At 42.4% G+C, this 27536-nt stretch overlaps 1 protein-coding gene across 5 annotated transcripts in view; it reads left to right on the forward strand.

The window, feature by feature from the left end:
• The window catches only part of hoxb3a (homeobox B3a), a 61459-nt gene that overhangs the window by 28241 nt on the left and 5682 nt on the right, over window positions 1-27536 (forward strand). For 3 of the 5 annotated variants that reach the window (XM_034113565.1, XM_034113564.1, XM_034113563.1), the window contains exons 3-4: window positions 19845-19911; window positions 26739-27427. In XM_034113565.1, coding sequence (XP_033969456.1) covers window positions 26854-27427 — 574 coding nt within the window. In that variant the 5' untranslated portion in view covers window positions 19845-19911; window positions 26739-26853. Of the gene's footprint in view, window positions 1-9816; window positions 10018-19844; window positions 19912-23350; window positions 23795-26738; window positions 27428-27536 lie in introns of those variants that run through there. The other 2 variants (XM_034113567.1, XM_034113566.1) reach the window with 2 other exon arrangements.

Raw genomic sequence — 27536 nt, forward strand, 5'->3', positions numbered from 1 at the left:
GGCATTTGAGATGTCAATATGAATGTGAATGCTCATTCATACAGAAAGTATCTTAAATAGAGAAACATCTATTTGTATTAGGCTATTATTTTTATTATGTTATTATTTTTATCATGCTGTTCCATCCATCCATCCATCTTCTCCCGCTTATCCGTGGTCGGGTCGCGGGGGTAGCAGTTCCAGCAGAGAGCCCCAAACGTTCCTTTGCATGCTGTTGAATTGGGATATGTTGCTGTCTGTAAACCGGCACAGGAAATCCCTCAAACTCAAAGACTAACATAGCAAGTGTAAATGTGTAAATTCGTAAATGTAAAAAGTGCCAACACTGTAACTCAGCAGGCTCCATTCGCGTTTCCGGTTCAAGCAGATTTGGACGCTTTCACAGCAGTTAAAAAGAAACATGTTTATTGCTCAGCTGTTTTTAGTTATTGTTTTTTTGGCCATTTAAAAATGATAGAGCATGACTAAGGCATAAGTGCTTCTTCCGGCCAGTTCTCACGGCTCGTGAGACCGGGGGAAGACCTCAGGTCTCGCGCAGGAGGACATATTTCAAAAAGCGGTTGTGCGCGTGCTGCCGTTTTGAGACAGATTTACGATCCGCAGTAAAAGGCGACATGTTAGAGCTTGGTAAATCATTCTGTGTCTGTCTTCCTCTGCCGGAGCAGTCTAGACCTAATAATACTTATAATAATAATAATAATAATAATAATAATAATAATAATAATAATAATAATAATAATAATAATAATAATAATAATAATAATAATAATAATAATAATAATAATAATAATAATAATAATAATAATAATAATAATAATAATGATAATGATAATAATAATAATAATAATAATAATAATAATAAAGAAAAGAAAGATAGTAAAATGTAAGAGTTTTGGTGTCTTGTGATCTAATACGCAGTCACTGAATCACGTCTTGGACAATTTAATTTTACGGCCATTCTCCATGTTAACAGAAATACATTTTCAGTTTCTCTCTTTTTATTCAAAGCCCAGTTAATCATTAACGAGAGGAAGAATCTACCTGTCTTAATCCATCACACACCAAGAGACCCCCAAGATCTCACACAGCTCCAACACCACTTTAATTATGGCCTTTTGGAATGATTCAGTCTAATAATAAGTGTTTAAATAACTGTTTTAATAACCCGTAAGCCTTTTTTTGTTGCTGATTTCAATCATTGCAAAATGGCTTGTAATTTTCTAATAATATACGGCATTCATTCTAAGTATAGACTCCTTTAAAGGATTTCGTACTGTTTTAAAAATACTCAAATTGAAGCTATTTGTTCATCATTCCACAAAGACTTATGCACTTACTGATTGTTAGGGTTTAGCTGCAGCCTTACAGCGCTATAGGTGAAAGTGTCTCTATCTCTGCACCCCCCACCCGTCATATTTCGGATGTTTATGCTTTTGAAAGGCTTTTATAAACGCTTTGCATGCGGCTGTGCCAACTTTACACAGCTGATCGCGCTGCTGTTGTCAGGCCGGCCCAGGTCTCCGCTGCTGCTACTTATCTTAGCTGTTGTTTCACACTGTGATTGCTATAATTTATGGCCGTCATTACAGACGCCATCATCACACCGCAAATGTTTGATTTCAATCTTGCTGGGTAGAATCTGAGGCGGAGCTCAGAATGCAAAGTTTAAAGGAATATCCGTGCTTTTTTAGTGCTTCGATTCAATACAATTGCAACTTAAATGTTTAAGTGATCAAGATGTATGCAATGCTTTATTATCACATGCACAGTATAGCTACACCAGTTTTGGCAATGCAAATCTGAAGTCCCAGGCTTCTTTACCTATGAAACATACACATGCATGAGACATAAAACAATACAAATAATGCAAGAATAAAAATAAATGATAAAGGGAAAGGTGCAAGTTACTCATTGTGCTAGTAAATGCAGAAAAAACACAGATATGTTTCTTTCCAATCATTTGTAGGTGTTTGTCTTGTTGCACATTATATTTTTTGCCAATTTAGTTTTTTACCTGATCTCGATAGCTCTGGCTGATTTTATTTGACTAACCACATGTTTTATTCGTCCAATCATCTCTAGTTTAAAATGAAAATATAAAAAGCCTGTGGTGTTAGCATGTACCTGGAGGCTGCTGCTCCATTGTTTGACCTTGAAGTGTTTCTTTTTAGCTACTGTTAGCCTCCCAGGCTGAACACTTTCTAACAGTCTGGAGCTCCATTGTTCTGCTGGAGCTCTGTTACAGAGAATGATCCAGCATCCATTGTTGGAGCCCCGCGCGCGGCCTCGCGGCGGGGGGGGGACGGGGGGGGGGACGTCTCTTCGTTGTTTCTTCCTCTGTCTCTCCCTCACCCTCTCCTTCTTCCTCCTCAGCATCCTTTCTTTCTCTCCGTGTCTCTTTGTCTCTCCTTTCATTTCTAACAGCTCTCCGTTACTCTCTCTTTCTAAGTAAATTCTGCTAAATTAATTACAGCGCCTCTCCAAAATCATTAATGGGATAACATTATGTTTATTTGGGCTATTTATTTTAAAATAAAACATTTGATTCAGAGTCATATTATCTCCCATAGGCTAGAGTAATAGCCTGGCATGATGGTTTTTATTTGTAGGGATTAGACGTTTTCTTTTCTATTTTCTTTTTTTATGCCCGTCGGTTTTTTCAGTTTTTTGCTATTTTTTGTCCTTGTATCAAATGTGGTATTGTAACATCGTATGACTTAGAATAAAACATATTGAACATTAGAATATCCAGCCGCCACAGTCGCATTTCGATGCAATACATTCATTTCTAATGATTGATGAATTACAAAATAACATTTTTACGCAATTGGTTTCCACGCACACGATTTTCTTTAGTCTGTTCTATATTGGCTCCTGGATGCAAAAACAAATAGCAGAAACTTTAGACAACAGTCAGATAACATAATGTTCGCTTTCTCTCCTCCATCATGGAATATTTCCATTTGCTGGGAACAGATACATTGAAATATAAGACAGGACAATGTGAGGAACCCCCTCATGTTCTGCCGACTAACGGCGGCGCGAGGCGGAGATGACAGTGAGGAATAACGGAGAAAGAGTGTGAGGCGGGCAGTCATTTTTTTAAAACGAACAAAGTCGGTGACAATCATCTTTTATCGGTCTCTGCGTCTGTCACAGGCCGTGCTTTACCTCAGTGTACACACACACACACACACACACACACACACACACACACACACACACACACACACACACACACACACACACACACACACACACACACACACACACACACACACGAGTGCACGCGTTATGAAGTGTTCTGATGTAGTTTTTATGTTTTTTTTATGTTTAAGTCTTGCAAACATGCACCGGTCCGGATGGGTCCCACGAACAGACACGCGCGTGGATTGCCCCCCACCCCGTCCTTTCCCTCCCCAACACCCCCTCCCGCCCCGACCGACACGTCACGTGCTTCATTAAATAATTCATGCAGAGGTTGCAGAACAGATATGTATTGGTCAGGAATATAACGCTTAGACATGGTGCCGCTCCGGAGTGTCTGACGTCGAAAAAATTCAACTGTCCTTTAAAAAAAAAAAAATACAAGCCCCCCCTATAGCAGTAGGGAGAGAGAGAAGAGGGGAGAGAGAGAGGGGGAGAAGAGGAGACACTGAGAAACGCCAACAGAGAGAGAGAGGGGAAGAGAAAAGAGGGGAAGGAGGCTGCAATAAAACAAATTTGGACGGGTGTGCGTCTTGCGGGTCGTTGTGGACACCGTGAGTATTGCGGAAGTAAGGGGACTGCATGTGGGGAAACACTCTTCTTCTTCTTCTTCTTCTTCTTCTTCTTCTTCTTCTTCTTCTTCTTCTTCTTCTTCTTCTTCTTCTTCTTCTTCTTCTTCGCTGCTGCGCCTTCCGCATCCCTCTCAGTGAATCATTCTAACACCGTGGTAAATATGCGCCCCAAAGAAATACCCATCTTTTGCCGTGTTTTCGCATCGTGCATGTTGCTGTCGTGTTGTTTACACATCACCCCCCACCCATCATCATCATCAGCCATTGTTTATAGCGGTGCAGACCGGGGGAAGAGAGAGGGAACATTGCAATATTAGCCGATGGCTGTTTGTATTTTAGGAAGCACTCTTTAGGATATTCTTCTCCATCTTCCTCCCATCAGTCTGCCTCTACATCTCTCTCTGCCTCCCTGTCCATCCCTCCCTCTCTCCCCCTCTCTCTTCCCCTTTTTTCCCCTCCCAGTCAGCTACTTCTCTTGATTTATAGTGAGGCAGGTTGTCAGCGTGCGGCCGCGGCTGCCATTGTGTGTTTGTGAGGGAGTGCTGTTGTTTACGGTGCCGGCCGCGATAAATCACATTTTCTCTCCGCTGTGGGAAAAAATGACGGTCGATGGAGCGATGATACACCGGAACGCGGAAGAAGAAGAGGAGGAAGAGATCCCGCCACGGCCGCCGGCTCTCTTCCTCCTCATCTGCTTCCACACACACACCCTTTTCACTTGATTATTACTACGCCTGTTCTCTTGCTCAGTATGACTGTCTTCTGGCTCCGGGTCGTGAATTACTCCGGCGACCAATTAACGAGAGATTTGTTTGAATTTGGCACACCGGGCGCGCCTCCGCCGCCATGAAATCTCATAAAAAGGACCTGCCGGCCATGCAAATCTCATCCATCTAGCCAAGAAGTGTGAGAGGAGCCAAGCTGAAGATCGAAATTAGAGTCTAAGGCTGATTAAACTCCATCATAGTCCTGGGTTTTAAGCGTAAATCATTAAAATGCTTAAGCACTGATAGTAGAATCAACTTCGGAATGTGTATAAACTTTATTTATATCACATAAACAACCCTCATATTGTTTTAGTGTAGTGTTATACATCTGGTGCATGGTTGCATGTAGTGTGGAGAGCAGTGGTGTCTTCATGGTGTCCAGACTGTACTCTGACTCTGAGTTCATTTTTTAAGAAGTTGTCTCCATCTTTCTCCAAGCAGTTTTAACAGTGTTTTCTTTTGATGTCTGCTGGAATGGAGCAAGGCGCCATTATTCATGTCAGCACTCAGAGGCTCTGCCTTAGCTCAAACCCTTCACTTTAAATCAGAACTTCTTCTTCTCTTAAAATTAGGGAAATAAGATGCAGGACTGAGGATTTTTTATTTCAATCTTTGCTTCATATTTCTGTTGCATTTCTTCATCACACATGGCTATGTAAACTCAATGACTCATTGTGAATTGGTTGTAGTAGCATTTGTAGCCCTTCCCATTGAGAGTAGCAAGTGGGGTGGGCTCAGGAGGGGAGGGATGGTAATTTCATCTGCTAATCTCATAACTCATATACTACACATGGTTGTTGTTTTGGTATGGAGCCAGCTGGTAGAATATGCAAAGTGCAGTCTTTCATAACATAATCAAACATCATTGAATTAAATAGACAATACACAATTAACTTACAATACTTTATTTATTGGCATTGTTGCAATAGCAGAAACATGTATGTATAATGGCATGTATGGGTGGGTGGATGGATGGATGGATGGAATCAGTTTACAATTACATTTCAAGGGGCTGAACTCACTAGCCTTCACCAGCAGTGTGAACCTTAGTGTAACCAAATTAGAGCTCAGCGGAATCCCATCCCCTAATAATGGGCGTTTTTTTCTTCCAAAAATGTGTATTCCTGCTGCCCGCCGCGTGTCAAAAACAATATCCCGCCTCATTGCTGTGGACATTGAAAGGGGGTGGGAGACATTTGGGGATTGCTTCTTCCTTTTGTCATACATATGTTATTATTTGGCTGCTATAGCCTCGTGTCTGATTGAGGTGAGGTTTAAAATACATTTCCAACACTCCACAATTTAAGAGGGGACACACTAATTAAATAGTCCCACGGTGAGGGAGCACGACAGCAGAGTTTATCTTATTTTATCTTATCCCAGGCATGTGTCCACTGTTGAGTGTGTTTTGTCTTCTGAGATAGTCCCGGATCAAACCCAGCTGAAATTGTTCAAATATTTGAAAGCGCGTTGAGAAATGATATCACTGCCTGCCTGCCATCCATTATAGCTGCTGCAGGGGGGGCAACTCCTGAGGCCTCGCTGCATTTGGCTAAATACATGTCTGCTGCACTATGATTCATAATCCAGATGTTTGTGACCTCGGTGTGGGAAACACAGATAGATAGATGGCGTTAATGCGTCAATGCGCTGCGTCTGCGCACAATCGGCGTTTTATTGTGAAGCCGCAAACATTTGAGGTTGGAATTAATGTTTACACTGAGACCTGCTGCAGGACAAAGGCGGCATTGTGCATCCGGAGAATAAAGGAGACAGATAGAGAACAATAACACGGGTAGCTTGTTCGTTTGTGTGGTAGGCTAGGCCTAGTATGCGTTTTTCTGAGCTGGAGCGGAATCGTTAAATGGAAGCGCTTAGTGGGAATTTGTCGGTATTTGCTGAATGAATGTTGGTGATTTTTCGTTAGATGTGTGCGTTATTGTAATTATTTTTCATTTAATCGTCCCCACTGGTCACGGCTTTAACGGCGATCTACTTCAAAATGTAGCCTTGCTCGTTTAAAATGTGTGTGCATGAGAGGGATTTACAAACATGTCTTTTTATATCGACATTCAACCTCTTTTTTTGCATGAGTTTAATCTTGGCATAGCGGAAGAATATTTGGCATTCTCACAGTGCTTTCTTGTTCGCTTACGCTGATAAAAATAGTCAATTTCACACACAAAAAAACACTAATAGTTTGTTGTTGTTGACGGCAAGGTTGAGTTTGGCTTTAAATGGTCAATGACAAGGTCGGTGCGGACCCACGCGTCTGACTGGCACGCGCTGTGGCAGACTCTCACAAGGCTCATCTTCCCACTCAGCACTGTTTCTGGCAGCCATATTGTCTTCTTCTCTGTTCTTTTCCCACGCAAGGCATGTTAAAATGCGCCGAGCGACAATACATGGCCTACCGCTACATGGAGAAAATGCTTTCGATTAAATACAAATACAACGTTGCTGTTTTAAAGTCCCACTCTGTTCAAATCCATCTGATTAAACGAAGCCCGTTATTTTAGTCTATATAAAACGTTGCCCGATTTTGCCTAACAGAAAAGTCAGAAAACGGAATTTAAAATCTTGAATACAGCGAGCTTTTCTAACACGGCGACACATGAGCAAAGACAGCAAGCATGCGTTTATTTAAGGCTGTCTTCATATAAATTCACAAGCAAAAAACCGTCTTGACCTACATTTTATGAGACATTGTTATATAAAATTAAAAAAAGAAATCTAGAGAAAAACAACAAAATAGTGTGTAGTGTTTACCCTTAAATTTCACATTATCTGAAGTGTTCCTTTGAATATTCCAGCCATAACGGTGTCAAAAGATTCTCATATAAATCCAGCACAGGGAAATAATCCATATCCGTAAACTAAAGATTTTACTTAAACTACTACATTCTCTGAATTTAAGTGAAAAGCCAACATCATGGGAGCAGTGAAAGCAGTTCGGCTTGAAAGCAGGAACGGAGCAGAGATTCTTCAAAAACATAAATGTGAGCAGCGCGTCATAAATCTGCAGCCGGACGTTAACGAGCGAAAGATTTAAGAGCTGGGGAAATAATCCTAACAAAACCCCTTAACGTGTGTTTAAATCAACCCTAACAAGGGCCACGTTTTAGGAACCATGATTTATTATCATAGCAGCATTGCTTTGCTAAAAAAAACAATGTAAGGTTATCAATAAATAAGTAGCCTATAGGTAATATTGCTGAACCTTTATCATGAATTGCCTTATATCTTAAAGGATATCCACGCTCGCGCTCCAGGTACATCCGGGCTCTTCTCCGCGCGCAGATGATTACCCGTTCGGAAATAAATCAATAAGAAGCCTCGCACTAATTTATAATCGTCTGCGCGAGGGCAGTGATTCAAAGCGCGTGAAAAATGAGCGGCGGAAAGTGTATCCAGAGCCCGCGAGCCTTTTCACTTCAACCCGGCCGCAGAGCAGCATGCACGAGAGCGATAAGAAACCGAGCCTAGAACCGGAAATGTGTCCGCGAGGAGGGGCCCAGGCGCGAGCCTTTGCCTGCCCGTTCTCTTTCTTTTATCATTGCGGCTACAATCTAAAAATAACGGCTTTCTCTCTCTCTCTTTATTCCTACTGGCTTTGTCTCTCTCACTCTCTTGTCGTGTGTGCGTGTGTTTGTGTGTGGCAGTGTAGGCATGTCTATACGAGTGGGCAGATAACACAAACAAACACAGAGAGGGGGGATGGTGGTGGGTGAAGGAAGATAAGGAGAGCAGAGATTCATTCATGGTCTAAATTCTACCTGTAAATAACGGCCAATAACAACGAGACATATGCGCTCAAAATGTGTTTAAATATAAAGAATAACAAGCCAGTCACATGTCCAAAGTGTCCAAAATATCCTTAAATCGTGTCTTCATGAAAGGCTCAAAAGATACATGTGGCTATTTGAGTTATTTTGGTTATTAAAGCAGCATTTTACAATGATTTGAGAATTGGAAAATCATTGAGAATACAGCACCACTAACACATATTAACAGCTGACGTGGTCCGGGCTCGGAATATATACTTAGACCTACTATTAAAAAAATAAAATAAAAATAAAAGTCGTGGTTATGTACACGAATCTATTCAATTACGTGCCCATTTTACGCACTGGCGTGACTGGGTTGGTGGTGGAGTTTAGGTCATCATGTGGGAAAATGTATTGTGATTACAGAAATGGTTAGGCCTATTTCGTATTACTACAAAGTTGAAAAATATATTAGTTAAGTTTGCTTCCGTTGATATTAATGCACGGATTCGATGTCTCCCCTCAAACTGTCTGGGTAAACTGTGAACGGCTAAACTCGTGTGATGTGTAAACACGCCAAACACAGGTCAGATCACAGCGGAATGTGTGCTCTTCCTCCCCTCAGCCTCTCCCCTCTTCCTCTCCTCTGATCGCTCTCAGTTTGACGCCATGTAATATCCAACATCTGGCCGACGCGCATGCAGCAGGATGGACAGGCAGGTCACACTGAACCGCGCAAACCCCCCTGGCGCACCTCAACCAGACTCACTGTTGGACAGGAACGCGAACCAGAACCCCCCCCCCCTCCCAGACGCCATAGGTTCTATAGCTGTCAGTCCATGGCCTGGTTGAGGCACAGTTCGCGGTGTCATCCGTAGGTCTTAGCTGCGAGAAACACCGGTGGAGAGGTGAGGGGGGGGCGGGAGAATTAGCTTCATTGGCTTAGGATGTTCTTCAACTAATCAGTGATATAATTTAAATGCAACGTAAGTGGAAGTTTCATTATTTGAAAGATGCTCTAGAATATTTTGGCCTGCAGGTCAGCAAGAAAGGCTAGCCAGATAGCAAAACACCCGCAGTGCTTGTTTGGAAAGTTGAATACAAAAATAGACAGGGACCTAAAGAAGAAGCGAAGCAAGTTCTGCTCATTTTGGCAAATTGGTAAAGGACGGATAAAAAAGAGGACAAATAGGCGGATAGAGGAAGAGACAGAGGAGAGGAGCCCGGGGAATACGCAGCGCTCTGGAGAGGAAACGGCTCGACCGTAGTACGGTCTGCTATTCGGGGGGAAATTTGCAGCACAAGCGAAAGGGGGGGTGAGCGCGCGCACGCGGTGAGTTCTTTAGGGTGAAGTAAGCACCAGCGAGCCCCAGACCCAGCAGTCCCCGGCAGCCTGTGCGCTCTAGGTAGGCTGTGATTGTTGGAGATGTATGGCGGAGACGACTCTAGATTTATAGCCCTAAACCGGGCGAGTAAAACGCTTTAGAGGCGTGCTAATGGACACACCGGAATTATAACCGCAAGCTCTTCCAACGCCGTGCTATACATGCTGTTTTAGTGCCATTTTGGACTCAAAACCACGACAGAAAGACGCCAAACCGTCCGTCATTACGCACGAGATTACGTCCAAGGATTTCTTCTTCTTTATTCCGTTCGTGTCCAAACAGCAGCAGGTCCAGGAGGAGAGACGCGGACAGAGAGCAGGTAAGCTCCGCCGGGGATGCTTCTCGCTCAGTGTCCCGGTGTGTGTTCCCGAGGCGTCCCCATCCCCGCGCGTTCCACAGCTCGACATGTCATTAATTATCTGTGTGTGACCGTGGTCTGTGCGCCGAGGCATCCGCGGGGTGTGCCAGCTCTATTGCTAGCCAAAAGCTTCTCTTTTTACTATGCGTGTGCGTGTGAGTGTGTGTGTGTGTGTGCTTGCGCGCGCGCGTGCGTGCGTTGAAGTCAGATGCTCAGAATAGGTAACGGAAAATGGCTCTTCTCTCTCCCGCCCTCTCACTCTTGTTTGGACAGAGAGGTGTGCGTCCGGTGAGTGCGCGTGCGCGTGACTGGCAGTGAATAGACCTGACAGCTAGGTGTAAAGAAAGAAGATGCATGCTAGCACTGCTGTGATTTATTATAGTGTGAAAAGATTGCTTACTCAAAAGCCTCCCCCTTCTCGCTCCCTCTTTCTTACCCTCTTTCCTAAACCCCCCTCTTCCAAAAGACACAACAAGTCCACAAGTGGTTCTATAAAAACTGATTTCTCAAAAGCAAAAGCATGGCAAAGTGGTTATTAATAAATGAATAATTTTACAAGGAACTATATATAATTCTCTAAATACTGTGGCCATGAGTCCTGAATGAAGCTTCAGATGAGAAGAGGAAACATGAATAACCTGTTGCCTTATAATAACATTAAAGCTTTATTTGTTTAGCACTATTCCTATAGGTGTGGCTCAAAGTGATTAACAACATGGCACACATGACAAATTAAACAGAAAGAAATCAAGATATTCAATTCAGGTCAAACAATAAATCCTGTATAAACCTAATTGAACAATTCAAGGAACACATATACGTATAAATAGGACAGTAGTTATAATGCAGGATCATCAGCGAATCTTTTTTTAATCTTATCTATGCTTATAAAGTCCATGGTGATTTTGATTATAAATTTAACAAAAAGAGCTAAACGTGGCCTAAATAAGTAAGCTATACATTGTAACTCTCTGTTAGTGTGTCCCCAAGATACACCGAAGGGCCCACAGGGAGAGAGAAATTAGAAAGAAAAGTATTTGTTATTGCTTTTCTCCCTTGAAAAACTGGACAATTTCACGTTTTCAGGGTATCTAAAAATCTTTCAAATGAAATAAACTCATAAGAGAAATCACTATTTGTTTGAACTATTCACCAATAGTGTGTCAGCAACTCTAATGGCGCATTTCCATTGCAGGGCCTCGCTCGGCTTAGTACGGTATAGTTAGGCCTTGTTAGGACAGGCTCACTGCGTTGCGTTTCCATTACAATTTAGTAGCTGGGGCAGTAACTATAGTAACGCAGTGTAGGCGGAGCCGTGACGTCATCTTCAATGCGAACCACACAAAACCAACATCAGCCGTTAGCTGTTAGCACTCAGAGCTCACAGCTCCTCATATCTGTTCAGAAACTAGACAAAAGTTAAACAAGTACAAACCACAGACTGCCTGTGTCATGGTGAATACAGTCGCTGCTTTATTTATGTCTGTATAGGCCGTTGTTGTGAGTGTGGACGGTCGGAGCATATACAACGTTAGCTTAGCAAATCTCCATTCAGAAAACACACATTTTAAAAGGTTTTTCGCCTGCCGTCTGTCTGCAGACTTGTCAAAGCATTAATTCATGGTTTTTACTAACCGGTATCAGTATGTTGTTACTTCGGCATCATTTTGAAACGTGTATTACAATTAAATCACGGTGAAATATGTTCATCTTGTTGTAGTTGTAGCCCCCTTGCCAGCGATTCTCTCTCTAGTTTAGCATACTCAGCCCGACTCAGCCTGGTTGTTGGCCCGCTAAGAACCTCGATTTTATGGGGCCAGAAAAACTGTGAAATAGTACCCGCCAGCCAGTACTACGCCTAGTGGAAACGCAACCAAAACCGGGCCGGGCACGGCACGCTTAAACCGCGCTCCGCGCTGAAGTGGAAATGCGCCATAAGACCCAACAAATGTTTAGGACTCACAATAGGATTTTCCGTGCACTTTAGGGGGTCACTAGCCAAAATATGGAACAGCTGATATGTGGGTGTCATATCAAGTATCCAGACAGCTCCTCTGGAAGCTCGCTTGACCTTGGTGGTTTTCACTCACTTCCGGGCAAAGAGACTTTAAAGTCATGAAAAACCCACAGCGACTCCAACACAGCTGTGATTTAATTGATTTTTTCATACATCACTGACAAAGTATAGGCAAAACAGCGATCAGAGTAAAATAGTGTGGGAAGCGCGCCTTACACTGTCACACTGTATAAAGGCTGACAGCTCTGGCCCAGATCCATACGGACGCTTTCTCCTCGAAACAGGTCGAATAGCAGGCTGATCTGCTGCTGGGCCAAGTGGCCTGATTATATTACCACCCCTGGCTTCTCTTTCTGATCCATGTGTCACAAGAGGAGCATGTTGTTAGGAAATGGATACAGCCTTGTTGTACTGGTACAGGTTGTTCATCACTCAGCATAATAAGGCCTCAAATATATAAAGAAGCAACTTAGGGAAATCGTTTTTTAAGGCGATGCAAAACCACAAATGACTACAGATACTAAAGGATAAGTGCTAATGTAACTGACACATGAAGTGATCGTAATAGGTAGCCACTATATTTCCTGAAGTTTAACCCGTTGGTCACACAACAAAACCCCTGAAAAATGATGATCAGCCATTGGACAAGGTGCATGGCTTATAGTGCTGCAAGGGATGAGGTCTTTTTGTAGGTTGATCCGGAAGTTAGCATCGCAAAGGCTCCTTCTCATAATGGAATATTGCAGAAAAAAAGATCTTTCAAATGTAATTGCCAGATGTAAAAAAAGCTAATGTGAGGCAATAATCGAGCTACATCACAGATGCATCCCTTCTCGTCTCCACTGCTAAGCTAAAGGCTGCTAATGTCCGGTGTGATGATGTATAGAAGTTTCATTAAGTCACTGGTTGGAAATGGCCTTTATAAAGCATGCGTCTAACCCAAAAAGTATTAAAAAAACATTCAGTTTGTGACTAGACCTGAAGTGGTAAAATGCTAACTAATTACTGGGTTGTAGGACTCATTCCTGCACCTTCCTTTTGGCCTCCAGAGTATACCAGATGAGTAACTGCTCACTATTCACAAGACATTCTTAGAGTTAAACATTGACAGGATCCCTCACACACTTCCTGTAAAATCAACCATCAGCTTTCATGATATTCATTGTTTTTTAAAATCAGAACAAATGTAAGCTGACACTGTCTATACGCTTTGATTGCAGTATATAAATACTGTTGGTTTTAAACTTGATTTTACATAGCTTTTAACACTCTTAGCACACACACACACACACACACACACACACACGCACGCACGCACACACGCACACACACACACACACACACACACACACACACACACACACACACACACACACACACACACACACACACACACATACACACACACACACACACACACACACACACACACACACACACCACTGTTCTTCCAGTGCCTGACAGACTTGGTGAGCTTGGCACTTTTTATGCCCCAGGAGCAGAAAGGGCAAATTGACCACCTCCCTCTGAACCCCCAAACATCCCCCCGCCCCCCTCTCTCTTTCTCCTGGCGTCAGGGCTTTCTTTCAGTTGGAGGTTAAAGATTAGCATCTCTGATAAAGATTAACTCTCTGTCAAAGGAAGAGCTGAAGGCATGAGTTTCTGGTTCGGAATTGTTGGCGACACAGGGCATGCTCTTGTAAGGGGGGAGGGGGGGGGGGGGCCTGCAGCAAGAGAGGAGGAAAGATATCGCGCTAACATGTTTGCTCGACGCATTATTGTTGTGAGCTTTAAGGTAATTACATTTGTCCGGCAGTGGCTCAGTCAGTAGGGGCGTGGACTGGGAGCTGTAGGGTCGCCGGTTCAAGTCCCCGAACAGACCTAAATATGGAGTGTGGACTTCTACTTGGAGAGGTCCCAGTTCACCTCCTGCCCTGCCGTGGTACCCTTGAGCAAGGCACCGGACAACCCCCATCCCCCCTCACTCCCATTGCTCCCTGGGCGCTGTAAATAGCTGCCCACTGCTCCTAGTACTAGACTCCTGGTACTAGGATGGGTTAAAAGCAGAGAACACAAGTCACTGTGTGTGCGCTGTGTGCTCTGCATGTGAGACCATTAAAGAGGGGTTCATCCCTCCCATTCTATTCTGTAATGTAAAGTTATGTCATACCTACTTGTAAAAAGAGTCATGACTTGTTTTTTATTTAAAGAGGAAGAAACCAGGTGTAACATAACTGAATCGGAGCGTTGATGAAATCAAAAGTTATAACCTAATGTGAATATGCTTAGTTTGAGCTAAATCAAGTCAAAACTAACCCTGAAAAAGAGGCTATGCACGTCCAAATCGGACTCATTTACTTTATTCTCATTGACTCAGCATGATGCATAACATTGCATTAAGTTTGACCCTTTAAATATAACCTCTTAGAAGCAATACTTACATGGTATTAAAATGTTTTCTCTTATTTTAACACTTCCCAAATGAACTTGTTGATAATTCTGATTGTTGCTAAACGTGTGCATGTCTGCAAACCAAGACCATACTGTAAACAGAATTGGTCGTCTTTAACAGAAGCATGTGGCTAACCCTAACCCTAAACTCATTCAAACCGATCTTTTGTGCTCTGGGTGAGCATAATGCCTCAGTTATGTGACATCTGCAGCCACGAGCAACATAAGTAGGAGATTTGTTCAGATGCCACAAGCAGAATGAAAAGAATATGTTCAAATAAGAGGATGCATATCCTAACAGCAGACAATGCCTGTCCTCTAACATGCTTCATTTCACAGTCCGGTGTACAACAATATGTAAACTGTCCAGTGTCAGTCTTTAGACGCATCAATAGAGGAAGCTTAGACTGGTTGTAAAAGGAAATTCACATGTTTCTCATCAGTACATATTGGGGGAAATGAGATTATAGTTAAAAATGCAAATTATGTAATTTTTTACTACTAGAGGTATCTTAATCAAAATAATGGGAAAAGCTTGAGTTTGTGGGGAAGCAGCATGGGATGATTGCAGTTTTAGCCCTGAGCTGATTTTGGTTGGGATACCTTCAGTGTGGATGGTTAAGGAGGTTTTTACCCCCTCCTCTCATTAAAAGCTGCAAAAACACTGAACCAAGCAGTTTCATGTAAAGAATCGTTGTTTTTCCCCGGACGCTCTACTGCTGCCGCTGAAGTTTGCTCAGCTTGTTTTTCTCGGATAATTTAAGAGTCAGACGTTAGAGGTTTTTACCCGGAGCCGAAATTATCCACTGAGGTCTCCTCCTCTCCGAAAACAACGGAACTGATGATTAAAACAGTTAGAAAGGCTAATTAAAACAGTTTCAAGTAAAACATCTGTGTTTTCTTATTGCAGTTTGGTGGGCACAGGGTAAGCTAAATGCTAATGCTAGAACAGCTTGTTTCTCTGATAACTTAAGATGCAGAAGTTCAACAGGTTTCTACCCAGAGTATAATAATAATAATATAATTAAACACAGAGGTCTGCTCCTCTCCTCTGGTATCAAGTGGTAAAAACAGTGAATAAAGCACTTTCATGTTCAAATCGGAGTCTCTCCCTGCTTGCTATTCGGCTTCCGCTAACAGCTTGTATATGACTGAAATCTTGAAAACATTTATAAAAGTCATTTTCCGACAGCTATTGGCAGACAATGCATGCTCAATGGAGATAGGAAACCATTGCAGGACACCAGCTGACTGTTGACGTTACCTTTATTTAAATTACAGATTGCCGAAAACATTTGCGATTAAGATAGTACACAACTTCACAAAATATAGGTTGTATTTTAAGAACTTGAATGCGGTTTAGCCTAAAATGAAATGTTTAAGAATTGAAAGATTTGACTGTGTTGTGTTAGGGTTAGGGTTAGGTTTGAGTTTAGGGTTAATTGTTCAATTAAATAAAAATACTCTTCAAGACAAGTTGTCAGTGCATAGATAGGTACTTGTTTTATTATAAGCTTGGGCTTTAATTCTGTTGCATTATATAACTTATTACTGAGTATATCTGCCGCTGTGTGTGGGCAACAAAGTGAAAAGCCTTAATTGCTCTGGGACCGACACTTTACTTTCAAAAACTGGAAAGCCAGGAACATCTCCCTCTCAGTTCCTCTCTCTGAAAAGCGGTGTTGAAACGTGTTTGTCATTGGCTCAGATCAGGAGGCAGGAGATGAAATGTGTTTCAGAAGAGATTGTCGTCGCTTGCCCTTTTGGTGAGGCTGTTGGTGATGATGCTGCATGGCCGTTCACCCTCATTACACTTCAAGGAAAGCTTCAGATGGACTTGATGATAAATGGATGGATGGATATTGACTGAGATTTGGGGAAGCAAACTGTGATGGAAATGGGTGCCATGGTGGCTTAAAAAGGTCAACAATCCAATGCAGACACTGACTTGAGCAAAGGTGAAGGAGAGACAGCAGATGTAGTGTTTTCCTTTTTGCTAAGTTTGTTTGTTTAAGTTTGTCAAGTGTTTGTTAGCCAATGTATTTCTTAGGAGAAAATGTAGTTCCCGAGAAAAAGCTGCAGGGGAAAAAAAGAGAAGGATTGTGAACTCCCCAAATCCTGTAAGACTACAAATGTGTTTACAATGTGTGTACATGCCAGTGTTTGTGAACAGACACGTTTCAAACACTAATAATAATAATATTAAGTTGAACCTAATATATATGTTTTAAACGTAATATGATTGCTTTCAACCAACCTAATATGTGAAATTTGTTGACATAATACGTTTAATTAAAGTCAACGTTCAGTTTTTTCAGTGTAAGTACATGCACTCTGAATGTGAAGGTTTTCCTATGTGGCTTCATTGGCATTGAAGTGGGACTGGAACAGGGGATTGAGCTCCTGGAAAACGAAATGTGATTCCAACCCGAGATCATTTGAGAGGAACGTCAGTGGAAATGACGTCACGTCCAGAAATTGGATACACATGGGGGGATGTGTCCAACAGATAGTTTGTTTGAGGCCAGGAAATGTGAAAAATGGTTAAAGGTATTACTATTATCTTTTTGTATTGTTGTTATATAATTACTACAACTATCTCGGAGTTCAGTTGAGTCTATTAATGCTTCTTGTTATGTCAATAAGTCTAAAGAAATGCAGTATTCATGGCTGCATGAAACTTGTTCTCCTGACTAGACTGTATTTAAAATGTAAGCTAATAGAGCTCTCACAGTGTGTACTGCAACATAACATACAGAATTTCAGTCTAAAAGTAAAGAAATCAACCAGTTTTGAATCATTATGGAAACAAGCTACAGCAAACATATATTTAAGGTGATAATATTACACTCAGTATAATTACCACATCAATGCTTTTAGTTTGAGCTGATAGAGAACACTTTAGGAGCCGGTGGTTTACATTTCTGTCCATTTTGCTGTTTTACATCTCCAACACAAACGAATCCTTGGCTCATATTGAAAGTAAAATGTATTTTCATTAAATCCTGTCTTAATTGAAAGGATACCGATTCAAGGATTAGAGCTAGAACATTAAAATGCCATTTTTCAGCACTTGGCCAGTGGGTGGATCATTACAAAACTGAGCTATTGCTCCTTCAGGTCAAAAGTCACTTTTGGAGAGCAGTGCGTCGATATAACAGTGAGTGCTCAAGTGTTGCTGTAATACCACAGGATACTTTTTACACCATCTGTAAAATAGCAGCGCTGATACTGAAAGGTGTGTGTGTGTGTGTGTGTGTGTGTGTGTGTGTGTGTGTGTGTGTGTGTGTGTGTGTGTGTGTGTGTGTGTGTGTGTGTGTGTGTGTGTGTGTGTGTGTGTGTGTGTGTGTGTGTGTGTGTGTGTGTGTGTGTGTGTGTGTGTGTTATGCAGGCCGGTGACAGCACCACCAGTCCAGGCAGAGATAAGAGCAGGGAGTGGTGATAACGTTTGTTCAGGCCATGTGAGACTTTAAAATGAAACCACAGCAGAGTGTAGCAGCGTAAATCCATCCAAATCCATCTAACTAAGGATTTAACGTCTCAAAAAACGGTACATTCTCATGTTCCATTTACATTTTTTGGAGTAAATATACTTTGGAATGGTGTTGTCCCATCCAGTCGAGTCCAATACGCATTTGGTTCAATTACGCACGGACAGACCCTCTGCTGCTTCCGCATATGAATGTGCCATTACTTCACAATTTCAAACTTTCACTTTATCTATCCTGAGAAAAAAACAACTCTTTAGATTCAGGATCCTGATCCAGGATCTCATGTGAATCCCCCTCTCTCCCTCTTCCACTCAAAACTTGGCTCATCAGCTGTTCTGGGGCCCTGGAGGCGGCCTCCTCCCTTTGTCTCGGCCTATGGGCTAGCTGGCTAAGCTAGTCGGCCCCTGCATCACTTTCTGGGTAACTTTAGACTAGTGCACTCCTGCTCCGGAGCGCAAAGTTCCGACTGACCCGCGGGGCTAAAGGGGGGACGCAGGGAAGGAAACCCCGGTCGGTGCTGTACATGGAGATGGACGGCAGCCAGAGCTGTGCGTGAGTGCGTGCGCGGAAACATTAAGTAACTTTATAGTAGTAGGAGTAGTGGAGGTGCTGATGGTGGTGGTGGTAGGCTGGTACGGGGAGGTCGGGGGATCCTTGCTTTTGATTTATGTGTTTGGGGGAAGCTGTCAGGAGCAGAAACAGAAGCAGGAGATTTTATTCCAGCACTTTAATAACATTTATCAGCAGCTATGCAACAACACGGACAGCGCTTCTCATCCTGCGGTCTTGGATGCTATTATACAATTATTCAATTAACCTTTAAAGGATGTTTACCACCGCGGATGGATGTGGGTCCGGCCCGGGAAGCGTTCTCCGGCTCTGGGTGCTCTAAGGATATACCCGGGCTGGAGCTCTTCATGGTGTCCGGGTTTTCTCTCTGAATCATGCTGGAGTTATTTATGGGCCCCATGGATGCAGAGCCGCTGGGAAACAGCTGTTCTCCTCATGGGCCGCTTCTCATTTTCGCTTGCTCGTGCGGCCGTTTGGCAACATTTGGGATTTTTTTGCTCATTTGTGATTGTTATGGATTTGTTCAGTAGTCAATTGGAGAGTTTATGGGTGTCACACTAGGCTTTGGATTATATTTATTGTGCTTTTTGAACTTCAAAATAATCCGAATAATATATATTTGTTCGATTGTAGTAATCATTTCCACTCTTTGTGCTCGGCGTATTAATGCACCACTTTATGTTAACCATTCCACCACAAAGTGCATCCATTAAGTTATTAATATAAAAATAATTAAGTAAGCATGGAGCCTATTTCATATTTTAAACTTTTATATTATTTTTTAGAACTATCAAACAATATATACTTATTTCTACATGAGGTGATTCCACAACATTTCATTTTTAGATTCTTTCGATTCTTTCTGCCTCTATAGCCTACTTTCTGACTTTTATCCGGATTACATTTTTCCTTGCTAGTCTAATTGTTTTCCATCAGCAGGCAGAGCAGATACACACGGTTTTTAAAACGAAGGGGAAACACGGTGAATATGAAAGGATGTAATATGATAAGCAGAATCAATAACATGTCAGATCACTCCACCCAGCCCTTATTCCTCTCTCTGCTCTTATTGCTTTTATTCCGGGAAATCACCAGGAATAATTTAGGTCAGAAATACCTGTCAGCAGTTGACCGTTCGATTAGACTACAACAGATTCTGTGCTCTGTATCAGATGTTAGCAAGACCTTCTGATTGCATCTCTCTATGTGTTTTATCTAACCTTTTTTCCCCTCCCTTCCCCTTTCCCCTTTCCCTGCAGTTCTTAGGAGCTTTCTGGAAGCCGTTTCCTGCCATCACAATATCAGAAAATAAGAGGAAATCTTTCGGTGAGTGCTACTTTGTTTTTTGAATGTTTTTTTTTGTGGTGATGCTATAGCATATAGGAAGGAATATGAGGAAGATGTTTTCGGCATGTGAATCTGCAGTAACCGTTATTAGACTTTGGAGGATGTGAATTTCGATCACAATCAGTTATGCAGAATTATTTAAGAGCATATTATTAAATCTGACCAAAGTACAGCACATCTTAAAATGGGGACGGTGATTTTTTAGGGTTTTTAAAGACTGTCCGCACCGTAGCCGTAGGTCTTGTGCGCGCAGTCTTTTGTATGATGGTGCCATGTTTGTCCAACACTAGATATTATTATTTTTCAGTCATAATTATCGTTAATATTCTACTTTTACATTTTGATGCAAGATATTATAAATCCACTGATTACAGAAAAACTAACTAAAGCAGATAATGAGTGTATACATGTTGGTGGTTCTGTCCCATATAGGCGATTATATCATTTGTTTCACAGCCTGAATTTGTAGAGATGGGAGATGAATGCATGGGACATGTGTATGTGTTTGATTGATGAAAAATCATGTCATGACACGTGCTAATGTAATATGATCCAGAGGTGTGTGATGACTTCATCATTTGATGCGACAGTTATTAAAACAGCGCTTATGACCCCCCACCACTACACCGGTATTATCAACCTAGTCGCAGTTAAAGAAAAGTGATTTTCTTTCAGAGCACACAAACCTCACAAATACTGATTCAACCATCAGAAGTATGAAATATTGTAAATCAAATCGAATTTTATTTATATAGCCCAATATCCCCACAACACATTTGTCTCGTGTTTTCTGTTGTTTTTGTATAGATCAACAAACATGAATGACAGTAAAAAGTTATAAAATAGGCCTACTAATAAATGAAGGAAAAAAACACAATTGAAATAGACAATCCTATTGACACAATGGTAATGCTAAATTAAAATAAAATAAAATATAGGACCCAGGAGTATGTTCAAGGTAAGCCTGAGAAAGCACTTTTTTTGTTTGTTTAAAAAAAAAAAAAAAGTCTTTAGCCTATCTGTAATGTTAATTTGTCTGCCTCACGAACATAACATGCTTTAACCATTGACATTTAAAGCAACACGTTTCCGCACAGTGCGTAAAATAGGCTTTTAAAAAAAAATAAAAGTCCCGTATGAGGAAATTCCTTTGTGTCATCTTCCGTGGCCTAAATGCCTGATGTCCTGGGGGAAAAAGAAAAAAAATGGAAAGAGGATTTCCATTCCAGAGAGTTTCAGTTGTGAAACCCAATACCCGTGACTCAATCCGAAACACGGAGCCGTGTATCATGCCTTCCAAGGAAAATAAAGCAGAAGCTCCGGCGTGATTTTACAAGTCAACATGTAATCCTCTCTGCTGATTTCACCACGTCTCTTCACACACTGTTGCTCAGTAGGAGGAGAAAAAAAATACAGAGACAATAAAATAGCTGATTAGTGGTTTGGTTAATGAGTAATGGAGTTGTTCAGCAGCAGTTAGCAGATCCTTTAGTCCTCACACAAGATGGTTTGAAGGGAAACTTGCAGACAGACACATTTCAGGATCCCACCTTCCTCCTACACCGAGCTCATCCTCTTTCAGCAGCCCACAGCCAGTGCTATCTGTTTTAAAGTTGGCTGTTTACACACACACACACACACACACACACACACACACACACACACACACACACACACACACACACACACACACACACACACACACACACACACACACACACACACACACACACACACACCGCTGCTGGGTGCGAGAAAACTCATAAATCTTACCATAAACGACAGGGGTAGCGTCCTGAATAATAAAAATAGAGGGAGTGGAAGTGTGTGTGTGTGTGTGTGTGCTATGAAAATATAGTAGGGAACATTTATAGTTTCATTTATAGGCTTTTCTCTTTCCCTCTGGGTTTTATGATCACTTTTGCTTCCTTTTTAAGTCACATTTTTCTGCTAATCTTGTTGCACCTTGCCCCTGTCTTCCTCGTATTTCCCTTTATAAAGACCTTGAAGTGCACTTTAAGTCATGCATATTCGTTTTACTCTTTAATGGAAATGTTACATTGTTACTTTCTGTACCTTAATGTCTGTCTCGCTCACTGTGACCTCCTTTTCTTGTTTATTTACCATATTTTGTGACTATGCAGCAGCAGGGGGAGACAAGGTGTTGACATATTGCGGGGGGGCGGTGGCACGGAATGAGCTGCAGGAGGGGCTCTGTAAATAAAATGGTCATTAAAAAAGTCTAATTTCCTGGCAAAGTGGAAAAAAGATCTTCTCCCACTGCCTGTAAACATGCCTCCACATGATATCAAATTAATTTGCCAAATTGCCACAAACAGTGACTCATAAGTGATTGGCCTACCTCCTAAAATAACAGTAAACATATCATCTATATGTCTGCACTCACTTAACTTATGTATCTGGCTCTTTAAATGAATATGATTACAGTGAAAAGTATATTTACATTTCCAGTGAAAGTCAAATTTACTGTTAGCCATTCGCTAAATAGAATTCATTACCATATTTTGATGCAAGCCTTCACAATGCCATCCATGTGAGAAATAGACAGTAAAGGCATCAGCTGTCAGCTTTAACCACTTTAGTTTGGCAAAAAAAACAACTTGATCTTAATTATATTCTGAGGTTTAGCTAGGCTACTTGTAAGAATGTGTATTTATTATTGGCCTATTTTGTTTTCTTAATGTTAAGAGGCATAGTTGGTAAGATTGAACTTTGTATAGACCTATCTATCAATTTTAATGACATGGTATAGCTGAGTTTAAACAACCCAAACCACGACCTCCTCAGCAAGAAGTCCTGCCAGCTCCTGATTGGAAATACAACTATGGCTGATATAGACCCAGTTTGTTGACTGGTTATGGAACAATTAGGATTTGAAAGGCTATCAATTAGTGTTGCCGTGAAAAGAAGCTCCATGCTTTATGCCTGGCTGCAGCCTGGTAGCCTATATTAGCATAATGTGAGAGTGACGCTCAGATGTTTGATGGGGGAATCAACGCGTCCGCGAGTCAAGCCCCGTTATTTCCTCCGTTACCCCCGTGAGCGTTACCCGGGCTGATTGTCAACAACATGATGAGAACACCTACTGGGAAACTAGCACCACCATTAGCCTACTCCTAGGCCGGCTGCAGACTGCCAGTGTGGTGTGGAATAACGGCTTCCAGAGACCGAGGCGAGAGCAGGCTACACACCGACGACAGAGAAGAAGACGCTGAGGCGGGAAGACGGAAAATAATAAAGGAGCTCGCGCACAACCCAAACATGCAATGGGTTGACATGTTGTGGTGGGGCTGCTGCTCACAGGCTGTGTGAGAGCTAAAAAAAGCGAGACATTTGAGGCCATTGTTAACAGCCAGCAGCGGTGCAGGCAGCGCTGGTGCTGGGGCGGGAGGGTGGAGGACGGTGGGGGGCGGGGGCGCGAGCTGGCAGCAGGCAGGCTCCCGGTAAGCCTGAGCAGCTCGTGCGCTAGCTTGCCTGCCTGTAGCCCTATTAGCTACACCGAGCCCCGTCTTTTAATTCGCCCCCCCCTCATCATTCACTTCTGGGTACCGTCGCTCTCTCTTATCCGACAGCCGTTCATGCCACACGGTCTCCGGCGCGAGCTTGGTCCGCCGCCGCTGTCAGCTCCAGGAGGTGTTGTGGTGCTCGCGCTAGTGTCGATACAGCAGCAGCGGAGAGAAGAAGAGAAGAAGAAGAGGAGAAAACGAAAGGGAACAAGCGGACTTGTTATTAATTCAGTATTTTATTATTTGTTATTGATTAACGTGCGTGAGGACTAATCTGTAATGCGGTGTTGCTGGGTCCGAGCCGGACTGGACCGGGACCGCCGGGGCTAGAAAAGGTAAGCAGCCTCACCGGCAGGCAGCAGGCCAACAAAGCAGAAACACGGAGTTAGTTCGCTGTGCACTTTGAGTGGCTGGCTCAGTGATTTATGGCCCGTATGACTTCAATCCCGGTTCAAGAAGAGTTCACAATGCTTTAAGCTGCCGCAAGCAGCCCCCCCTCTTCTATCGGCCTTCCAACTCTGTCCTTTTTCTTTCTGTGCCTCTCATTTCTCGCCTGCTCCTCACTTAGAGCTATTTATTTACATCATAGTTGCTGTTTTGGATGGACTACTTGTGCCTGGTATTTATAGGCTACCTATTTCTCTCCCACGGCCCTCCTTTTTTATTATTATACTATTTTAGATATTTTATTCCACACTTTGTGATGCTGTATTTGTATTCATATTCACTGTTTGTAGCAACAATAGCTCTGATGTGGCCAATCTTTTATTGTTTCTGGCCTCTCTCTCTCCCCCCTCCTCCCTCTCTCTGTGTCTGTTAATGGGATAAGGAATACGTGGATTGTCCAAGTTAATGCATTCTCTCTTTGAGCTTCTCATGGCAGGCGCCATTTGTAATTTTATATCCCAGGATAAAACACAGACACTGGACACCACAGGCTGACCTCTCCCTCCCTCTCCATCTCTCCCTCCTCTCTCTCTCTGTTGTTTTTGTTTGGGTGGCTGTTTCTCTGTCAGTGTAAGTGGATTATTCGGGGAGGCGTCTAGTAAAGTTGGTGATTGTAAGCTACAAGCAAGGGCCACAGACATTACGTGTCCCGTTTAATGGCAAAGCAGCGATATGATTTAATAACATATTCCTCCTACACTCAGTGCCACGGCCTCCCTCTCTCCCTCCTTGGGACTATTCCTCAGAGTAAATAATTAGGATTCCAGCTTGTCTCCCAGAAAGATAAATGGCTGACATGTGTGACGTGCTGAGAGCTAGAGTAGGGCTGGACTGTCTAATCACCAAAAAGAAGAATAGTGGGCTAATCTGCATTTTTTTAAACGAACGAACATATTTGCAAAGGCTAGTTTGCACAATTCCATCACAATAGGAAAACATTTGCACCTTAAATAATCCGGATTTCTATTTTTCGCATTAAAATAAATCAAAAACGGCATCTGTTTGATTAGCAAACGAAACATATGTTAACCTTACAATTAATTACATTTTAATGTTAATTAATTGGGTCAGCCTTGTAAATGTTACATTAAATGTTATTTATGAAATATTTCATATAGCCTAGGCCTCGTGCTCTGCTGTTTAAAAAAACATCAAAAATAGCACGAGCCATTTGCTACAAGTAGACAACTTTTAAAGTTATTTTTTAACGTAGGCCTATTTATTTTCAACGTAATGGTGTCACGTTATTTTCTTACACACTTCAGCTGGACACTTCACTGTAGTTTGGTGGCTACTAGCTTAATATCTGTTTTATCTGTAATTAGCTGAACACATTCGCCTGTTAGCTGTAGCTAGCACACAGCGGCTCAGTGAGTGTCAGATGGCAGAGCAGAGCCGCTTCTTCTTCTTCTTCTTCTTCTTCTACTTCTTCTTCTACTTCTTCTTCTTCTAAATGAATGCCAGGTGCTCTCTCTGCCTGACACCCGGCCACAGGCCCACCCCGGCGGTGAGGCAGATAGGGACCCTATGGGGGCTCACGGCTGGTTTTTTCTACTTCTCTTTTTCTCGGGGCCGTGATAGAGCACTCGACACTAATGAATCACTGACTCGTGAAGCTTCTTCCTGGCTCTCTGTCTTTCTGTCCTATCTGTCCATTGTTGGCCTGTTTTGTACCCAAGTCCAAGTGTTTATTTTTTTATTCTTGGAAGAGTCTAGGAATTATTGACCCCGATTCAACCTTCCTTTGCCTTTAAACAGTCCGAAATCCTTTATTCGTTTACATCTCAATAAGGCATTTGATGTAGCCTTTATTATTATAAATCACGTGCAATACTATGCGTTATTTCTACTCAAACATGATGCAGGAGTATGTTGTTATTGTGTTTCCGGAGACTCTGTGAGTGAGGTAACAGCCGAGCAGAAAACAGAAAACAGTAAATCATGTGTGGAAGGCAGAGGTTGACAGAAATAGGCTACCTACATCAGTCACAAAGGAAATATATACAGGCCACATAAACTGCCGCCATTACACAACGAAATGTCACGTTCAGCCTGAATAACAACAGACACGGTGGGGTATTGCTTTATTATAAAAACATACTTCTCACTGATATTAAATGATCGAATAATACACATTGATTAGGCTACTTATAGTTATGTTAAGTAGTGAACACGGTGTTATTCCATTTTTATTTTTAAATTGAAAGGTGAAGCACTGTCGTTATTCTTGGATTAAATGATGGAACCGAAAAATAATTAGTGATAGATAATAATAACAATAATAATGTATAAGTATACTTATACTTAACTATTAACCGGGATTCATAATATCATAACATGGGCAAATATGTTACTTGTAATTGCTACTTGTAATAATTATAATAATATTACAATTAGGATTATAATATCAATAATAGCAGTAATAATAATAATAAAGCTGCATCATTTGAAAAAATACATAAACAAAAACGAAATAATAATAATAACAATGGTATTAATAATAATAATAGTAATGATAATACCACATTTAAATAATACAACAAATAATAATAACATGTAATGTGTGCATCACTGTGAATAAATGATTGTGTGTGTGTGTGTTAAATCATGTGTGTGTGTGTGTGTGTATGTGTCTTTGTTAATGTGTGTGCGTGTGTGCCTCCTCCATCAGAGCATCTGCAGGCTGTGCACTGGGCTCAGAGGGGAGGGGGAGGGTAGAGGGGGGGTGAGGAAAGAAAAGCAGTGGTTTCTATTCATGTCATGGTGCCTTTCATGGCGGAAGATGGATTTATCTCTCTCATTTCTTCATTCTGCCTCTCCTTAACCTTTCAGGTCAGATTGCAGGAGACCGTTGGAGAGACACCGTCACGTGACCCCCGGTACCAAATGGTCTTCCGGCAGTGGCTCTCAACAAGGACCGGAGCACAAGACGCCACTTCTCTCAGAAATGCAGAAGACAACATACTACGACAACTCCTCTGCACTTTTCGGTGGCTACTCGTCCTACCAGGTGCAGGGGGCAGCGGCAGCCGGCAACGGCTTTGGGGGCTACGATGCACCGGTCCCAGTGTCCCACCACCAGCCGGCCTTCCAGTCAGCCCCCCATCTGGACGTGGATTCGTACCAGCGCTCTGCCTGCTCTTTACAGTCACTGGGCAGCAACAGCGGCCACCAGCAGCAGCTAGCCAAGACCAAGGAGCTGAATGGCAGCTGCATGCGGCCCAGTTTGCCACCTGAGCACCTCCCCGGCCCCCAGGTGTCCCCCCCATTGCCCCCCAACCCCAGCAGCAGTAATACTGGGGCTCAGCAGCCAGGGGGCAGTGCCGGGGCCTCCTCGCTCACTAAATCAGGCCCCAATAAGTCGTCTAATTCCTCTTCCTCCACGTCATCCTCCACGTCTTCCTCCTCCTCTTCGCTGCCCCCCAACCCGACCATGTCCAAGCAGATCTTTCCCTGGATGAAAGAGTGTCGACAGGCGACCAAGCAGAAAAACTGTTCGCCCAGCAACAACTCTGGCAACGGTGTGTGAGACCGCACCTGTCTCTGTCTCTCTGTCTGTCTTTGCTTTGATTTCCCCCCATAGCCTCACAGAAACCACATGCAGAATACTAATCCCCCCTACACCAAACT

The sequence above is a fragment of the Trematomus bernacchii genome, unplaced genomic scaffold (genome assembly GCF_902827165.1).
Source record: "Trematomus bernacchii unplaced genomic scaffold, fTreBer1.1, whole genome shotgun sequence".
In the NCBI taxonomy this organism is placed as follows: Eukaryota; Metazoa; Chordata; class Actinopteri; order Perciformes; family Nototheniidae; genus Trematomus; species Trematomus bernacchii.